Below are 7,557 nucleotides of genomic sequence, written 5' to 3'. Positions count from 1 at the left end.
CCAGCCCGTACTTCTGTTGGACAGGGGTCATGGCTCCCATTTTACAGATGGCGAAAATTGAGATAGAGAGAAACAACCGCAGAGTCCCTCATCTCAGGGGCTTTCTCCTCTGGGAAGCCCTGGGAACCTCCTGGGACCAGGTTAGGGGCCATTTCAGGTCTCCTACAGATGCAGCACTGGAACCCCGGGGAGACTGGGATGGAAGGGGACGCCCTTCCCTAAACTTGGGTCAGCCTGTGGTTCTGGGCCCAAGGCCCCCGGACCTCCTGGCTCTGGAGATAGCCCTCAGCAGCACTTGGGATAAGCCAGGCTATTTTCATCATTTCCGGCCTCCCCGCAGCTACCAGCCACTGCCTCTCACAGTGCTGTCGCTGCCGGCTGCGTCGGGTCGGAGCAAGTCACAGAAACGGCCCCAACGGAAGGCCTGGCAGGTAAGTGGCCTCCTGATCAGCCAGCACACCTCCTGCATGGCGGCCGCTCCTGCTGGGCTGGCCGGGAGCGAGGAGGCCACCTCTGGCCCCAGATTCCTTAGCTGAGTCAGTGAGTGGTCACTGAGGCGTGCTGGGCCCGGGCCCTGGCGGGGAAAACTGTTGAAAGAGAGGAAACAGCGCTTCCGTTCACACGGCCGGGAGCCCATCGGACAGGTGATCTGCGGCCCTCGCTGGTCGGACCCCAGGCGCCGTCTCTCCCGGGGGCCGCGGGCCAGGGCTGGGACTCCCTGAGCTGTCGTGTGTTCCCCGCACCTTAAGCAGGAGCTGGGGTCCAGGGAGTCCCCTCCCAAGAGCACACCCCACACTCAGCCCCCCTCCCTGTCCTGCCTCTCGGTGTCCAGCGAGGGTCCGTGAGGCCTTCAGCGCCACCCCGTCCCACTGAGGGGAAAGCTAAGGAGGGAGGTGAGCGCCCCTTGTCCCGGGTCCCGTCAGCGGCCCCTCCTCGAGCCTCTCTCCCCACAGCCCGCCTGCCCGATGCCCGCCTGGGGGCTTCTGCTCCTGCTCTGCACCGTGGCAGCTGCCACGCAGAACTGCCCGGCCCCGTGCAGCTGCCAGGCCCTGGAAACCATGGGGCTGCGTGTGGACTGTGCGGGGCGAGGGCTCACGGCCCTGCCCCCCCTGCCCAGCAGCACGCGCCACCTCCTGCTGGCCAACAACAGCCTGCGCTCCGTGCCCCCGGGCGCCTTTGACCACCTGCCCCAGCTGTGGGTCCTCGACGTGTCGCAGAACCCCTGGCACTGTGACTGCGGCCTCACCTACCTGCGCCTCTGGCTGGAGGACCACATGCCTGCCTCCCTGCCGGACGTCCTGTGCGCCAGCCCCGACCGCGCTGCCCACCACCCGCTGGACCAGCTGACGGGTTACCAGCTGGGCAACTGTGGCTGGCAGCTGCAGGCGCCCCGGGCCCTCCCTGGGCTCTGGTGGGACGCGGTGCTGGTGGCTGTGATGGCCGTGGACGTGGCTCTCCTGGCTGGCCTGCTGTGCACCTCCACAAGGTCCCTGGGCTGAAGTCAGGAGCCCACAGCCGCCCCTGGCCCTGGGGAAGCTCCCCAGAGCCCAACAACTCCGCTCACCCCAAACCGTCAGAAGCCTCAAAATAAACCGGCTGCTTAGTCATTTTACCCAAGCGTGGAGTACTGGGTTTTCTCCCAGCACCTGAATCTGGCTGCTTCTACAACCCCGGGCTCATTCTGTTATGACCAGATAGCGGCTGGGGCTTCTCTGTACCTCAGATTCCCAGGAGCACGAGCTGTCCTACCTCCCCCATGCAGTCACCTTGCACCCCACAATGTCCAGAGGTCCCAAGCCAGGTTGTGGACTCTGATTCTCATGGCTTCTGCTCTCTGCTGCATGGGGCTCCAGGATGACCCAGGCCAACTTTGCAATAGTATTCAGCCCCGTCTCCAAGTCCACCGGAAGCTTGCAGTGAGCAGGACAGGGTGTCCCAAAGATTCCGGGGAGCTCCATCTCCATAGTCTAAGATCCCTTCCCATGAGGGTTTCCCACAGGAGCCCCATGAGTTAAGTACGGTGCCAGTTAGGGTCACAGGAGGCCACCAGGAAGAGCAAGTGGGCACAGAGTGAGGCTAGAGGTCACTGACCCACAGAGGTCAGGAAGGGACTGGTACCCCAAACTCAGAGTGGGGGACAGCAGGGAAGGGTGGGGACTGCAGCAAGCCAGGAAGCCCATGTTCCATCCAGAGGGGCTTGGCCAGTGGCCATCACATACGGATGTGGATGCGGATGTGGATGCAGATGTGGATGCAGATGTGAACTCAGGAGCCCGGGTACCAGGGAGGTTGGAGACCTTGATTTTTGCACCCCATCTCTGTCCTTGCAGTGCTGGCGACTCAATCAAAACCTTAAAACATATGTGTCAGCAGAATGAAGGAAGCACATGAGTCGCCCAGACGCAGTCTCGGGGCTGGGTTTAGTTTCTGCAGTAAAAGTCAGCTCTTACACAGCCAGGCTGCCCAATGACCACAGCCAGAGCCTGTGCTCTGGGCGAAGCCCCTCACGTTCTTGGTTGTCCTGGAAACCAGGCGGGCCAGGCAACGTCCTCCTCCGCAGGATGTGGAGGAGGAGCAGGTCTGTTGTTGGCCACCGGCTCTGTCCTCTTTCACAGGTACACAGAAGCTTCTGGAGCCTTGCAGTCCCTGGAACTAAGGCCCTTCCCCCCAACTCCCATGTGGGCTATAACCCAGATCAGTCACCTGCCCCTAAATTCTGTCCTCGCCCCACTCTCTCCTGAGGCTTTGGGGTGTTGGGCCATCCAACTGTCTGTCAGGCTGTCTTGATCAACCTTCCAGGGGCTCGGCCTCCCCAGGGAATGAGTCCCCTGAGGCTGAGGAGGGGTGGAGGACCTTCAGCAGCCAGGCGGGGGTTTCCCAAAGTGGACAGCTGGTCCCAAGGGAGCCCCAGGAAACCAGAGCCCTGGGGACGCAGGAAGCTCACCATTTCTCTTTTTCCACAGTGCTGCTAGAACAATGACCACAGAATGGGGTGTGGCTGGAGTCTGATGTGTCCCCCCAAGGCCCGTGAGTGTGGTCCCCAGCCTGGAGGCGGGGCCTAGGGAAGGAAGTTAGTTATGGGGGTGCCCTTGAAGGGGATATTGGGAGCCCTCTTAGCTTCCCAGCCACCAAGAGGTGAGCAGATATTTTTTGCCACATGGTCCCACTATAAGGGACCGTCTCACTGGAAGCCTGAAAGCTGCTGGGCCAAGTGATCATGGACTGAAACTAGGAATGCAAATAAACCTTTCGCAGGCACGGTGCTGCATGCTTATAATCCCAGTACTTCGGGGAGGCTGAGGCAGTGCGATCATAAACTCAAACAGCTTAGTGACTTAGCAAGACCCTGCCTCCACATTGAAGGGGAGAAAGTGTGGCTTAGTGTGAAGGGGTGCAATCCCAGTACCACGTACACACACACACACACACACACACACACACACACACACACACACACACACACACGAGGCTGTTTAACAGTTATTTATGGACAATAACGACTTATTTCTCACCATTCAGAAGGCTGCTAAGTCCAAAATCAAGGCACCAGCTTTCAGTGTCTGCTGGGGACCCTCTCACTGCAGAAGAGAAGGGGGACCGAATGGGCCCACCCATGCCCTCCAGCCCATGACTTGTCACCTCCAAAAGCCTCCGTTTCTGATCGCTGTTACACTGGGAATTAAGTTCCCACACATGGCTGGGCGGGGTGGGGGCTTCAAACCACAGCCCCGCCTCCACCACCCTATCTCCGTCTCACACGGCAAGGCCGCCAACAGGGCGCCCCCTGCACAAGCCCCACCCTTTCCACAGCTCCCACCCCACCCCCCGCCGGCCACCCGCGTCAAACCACCGTCAGCAGCAGGGAATGCCGCTGCGGCCATCAGCAGCAATGCCCTCCTCCCCGCCAGGAACACGCTCCACAGCCACCACGGCGCCAGCTGACACAGGCCTCCCGCCACCCCACTCCGTCACAGAGCTGCCACAGCACAGCTGCCGGCACCGGGAGCTCCACGCACCGGTGTACCTCACGCCTATCATAAGCCACATGCAGAGTCTGGTGGCCTCATTGATCCATCCTGGGGACCCCGTAACATCCATCATGGTCCTGTCCTTGAAGGGTGCTGTTAAAACCCACCTGCACTTAGAGCATGTGCCGAGGTGACTGATACCTGCTTCTGAGACCAGCCAGCCGCCTGCCCTCAGCTTCTCCCGTCACTCCTGCCCGGCACGGATGGTGGCCCACCAGGAGTCCGTCACAGGGAGCCAGCTCCGGTGCATCCAGCGCCCAGGGCCCTTGGGGAGCCCCCTGCTGCTCTGCTTTGTCTGGCCAGCGGGAGAGCGGAGGCAAAGAGGACAGCGCAGTGCCCGTGGCCAAGCCTAGAGGTGGCGTAGACTGCGCTCGCAGGCAGTGCCACCTAGATCCCAGCCACTGGGCACCCCAGCCGCGAGAGCCACCCAGAAATGTGCCCTCCCTGTGTGCCCAGGATGAGCGGCAGGCGAGCCTTGGCTGTCCACTGCCCCACGAGGTCTCTGCAGAAAGCAGCTGGGCCAGAGCACCGCAACAGAAGATTGAGTCGCACACCAAGAGAAAAGGATTACAGGTGCGCACCACTCTGCCTGGTGTGAGTGCTTAAATAAAACTGAAATGTGAAAGATATCTTCAAGATTCAACACTTAACTTTTGGCGGCAGGGAGGGAAGTCCAGGACAAAATTTCCAGGCAGGCCGCCTGCCCTGGGTTGGTTCTGTGGCAGCTCAGCCCCCAGCTCATCCCCACCAGTGGACGGCTTTGGGGTGAACTTCTGCGCCAGGAGCCGGTGCGTCTCCTGCCCCCAGAAGCATCCCGACCCTGGAACAGCGGGGCCTGGGTTCCAATCATGACTATTGTGTGGCCAGTGCAATAAAGGGTGGCTTTAAAGAATACAGGGGTTGTCCTTTCTCTCAGAACGTTGGGGAGAGAGTCTGAGATGCTCCCAGAGGAGATGCAAGTGTGGAAAGTCAGCGCTAGAGTGTAGTCTATGCATAAATCGGTGGAGTGTGGATGGATGGATTTGAGGAGCACTGGGGCTAGAGCACAGGGCCTGCTGGCGATCCATGCCTCGCCCTACAATTAGAAATGGGATGTCTCCTAAGCTAACAATGAACAGCACAGACTCCTGTTCCCAAGGGTTTGGACAACGCACACGGAAGCCAATAACGTGGTGCTGGGAGCCAGCCCCAGTCTGTCCCCCTCAGCAGCAAAGGCACTTCAGTGGGTTGTGGTGAAGGGAATAGGGAGTTGATTGGTAATACCTGGGAAGTATGCACACAGGCTCAGGGGGATCTAATCCCTGTCCTTCCTGCAACCCCTCGCTTCTAATCGAGGTCCACAAGCTCCAGTTCTCTTTTCTCAGGTTCTGCTCCAGACCTTTGGTTCCAGCAGGGCCTAGGGTTCTTTGGCTGTGTGTTGAGGTCAGTCTGAGTGGCTTTTGGGGAAGCTGCTGTTGGATGGCTCAGTTTCACTCTCTGTCTGGAAATGACGTGTGCCTCTCCTTTCAGAGTGCAGGTTAATTGTGATTCTCCTGGTTTTAAAAAATGTATATTTAGATCTACTTGAATTCTTGCCTTGCATGGTGGCACACGCCTGTTATCCCAGCACTTGGGAGGCTGAGGCAGGAGGATTGTTGCAAATCCGAGACCAGCCTGGGCTACAGAGTAAGCTCAAGGCCAGCCTGAACTGCATAGCGAGACCTTGTCTCAAAAAGACAAAAAAATCTACTTGAATTCTTTGCTGAGCTGAGGGTTCAGCTCAGTGGTAGAGTGCTTGCCTTGGGCCCAAGGATTTGATCCCCAACACCACACACAATTTCAAAAGCCAGGCACGGTGGCCCATGCCTATAATCCTAGCTGTTCAGGAGGCTGAGGCAGGAGCATTGCAAATTTGAGCCTACCTTGGGCAACTTAGGGACATAAACTGTCATGGGGTTGGGGGGCCTGAGTCTGAGAGTTTCCCAGACTTAACCCACACCTCTATAGAATGCGCACTGATTCCTGTCACAGAAAAAAAATTTACAGAGCATGCTAGAAAGGAACACAAATAGGATTAAGGAGGCAAAGGCAGAGGATGCAAAACACACTGAAGAGGGGAGTGGTGGTGTCGGAAGATGAGACGTGTTACAGCTGGGAACTTTATACATTTCTACTTTTTTTGAAGGGGTGGAAAGCTAGGGAAAAATGTGCCCTCCCCCCACCAAAAAAAGAACTAGCTTGTTAGCAGGCATGGATTTTATTTTTTTGAATAGGTGATTTAAACATTAGGTGGATTTATTCAACTTTTTGTTTACTTTGTAATCAGGCCAATATATGGTCTTTTGTTAACGGGTCTGGGAGGGAGGAGGTGTAGTTCTAGTCACAGAACGTTGGCACCGGGCTATTTCGGGTGACTTTAGCTAAATCCTGGAAGTTTCAGTCTTTGGATAAAATACAGCTTTTAGTGATGATTTTTTTGTCTCTTTTTTTAAACCTGCCTTTTATTTCTTTTATCCTATCTTATTCTTCTCAGCGAGACTTTGGTCCCTTAGTTTTAAGAGTGTGCAGAAGGCCCGACAGTCCAAATTCATATGTATCATATGACTTTTTTTTTTACATGGAGGAGGGGCATTACCCTGTCTAGCCAGGGACCGCAAGTCTCTTTGACCTAATAGAGACCTAGGAATATCAGCTTTTGTCATTTGTAAAACCATCATTCTTGAATAGTCCAAAAGAGAGGGCAGAGGCATACGAGACATTAGCCCAAACAATAATGGATCATGTAACATAAAAAGATTTCAGTGTGTAGTATCATAGCCAGAGAAATGAGAACTTTTTCTACCAGGCTATTTTAGAAAACCCGGACACCAGCCAGTCATTGACAGAGTCTGACATTGCACCGACCTGGGAATGTAGCTCTTATAATGCGGCAGACACATTTGGAGAGTTCTCAGGGATGGACACACAGCCCAGTGTTCGGCTTGTGGCACAGGCTCTATCTTGTGCTGTCCTTAGAATATCTAGGGCCCTTTGGTTTTCTAAGATGGTTTTACAAAGTCATCGTTTTTACTTTTGAATTTAGTAACGAAAATACCCTCTACAGTGTGACTTAGAGATTTGGGGCACAGTTGGTAAGAGATTTAATGTGCCCATTATATTTTTAAGTCCTATTTGTGGAATAAAGGTAAAGGGCCAATGATCATATCAGTGAAAAAGGGATCTGCTTCACTGGTGTCGCAAGACTGGGAGGTTGGCTGCTCAATCTGTGGTTTTAACCCAGCGTCCTTCTACCTAGTGGACATCTTTTTAACCACCCTGGAGGCAACCAAGGCCATAGGCTTGTGCCACAGAGCCACTGGGCACCACCATTTGGGGCTGACCATCTTAGTTTAGCGCTTGTCTTTTAGTTAGCAGCAATCTAAATCAGTATATCTTAATACAATAGCGTGATTATAGCTTTGTGTAGGAAACTGTCCCATATTTTGGGTGGCATTGGTTTGTTTATCGTAAGTATGGGGGGGGGGTTGTAGTTGGCTGAGTTATCCCATAG

At 55.6% G+C, this 7,557-nt stretch overlaps 1 protein-coding gene across 1 annotated transcript; it reads left to right on the top strand.

Moving 5' to 3' along the window:
• The first annotated feature begins 356 nt into the window (after positions 1–356).
• On the top strand, positions 357–1,617 carry Gp9 (glycoprotein IX (platelet)). Its single transcript, XM_005393739.2, has 2 exons — positions 357–431; positions 954–1,617. The coding sequence occupies exon 2, from the start codon at positions 966–968 to the stop codon at positions 1,497–1,499; it is 534 nt and encodes a 177-aa protein (XP_005393796.1). The 5' UTR covers positions 357–431; positions 954–965; the 3' UTR covers positions 1,500–1,617.
• Positions 1,618–7,557: the final 5,940 nt, after the last annotated feature.

Source organism: Chinchilla lanigera, unplaced genomic scaffold, assembly GCF_000276665.1.
Source record: "Chinchilla lanigera isolate Chin_1 unplaced genomic scaffold, ChiLan1.0 scaffold00049, whole genome shotgun sequence".
Classification (NCBI taxonomy): Eukaryota; Metazoa; Chordata; class Mammalia; order Rodentia; family Chinchillidae; genus Chinchilla; species Chinchilla lanigera.
The sequence above is the reverse complement of the archived record's forward strand: the minus strand, read 5'-3'. Positions and strand labels throughout refer to the sequence as shown.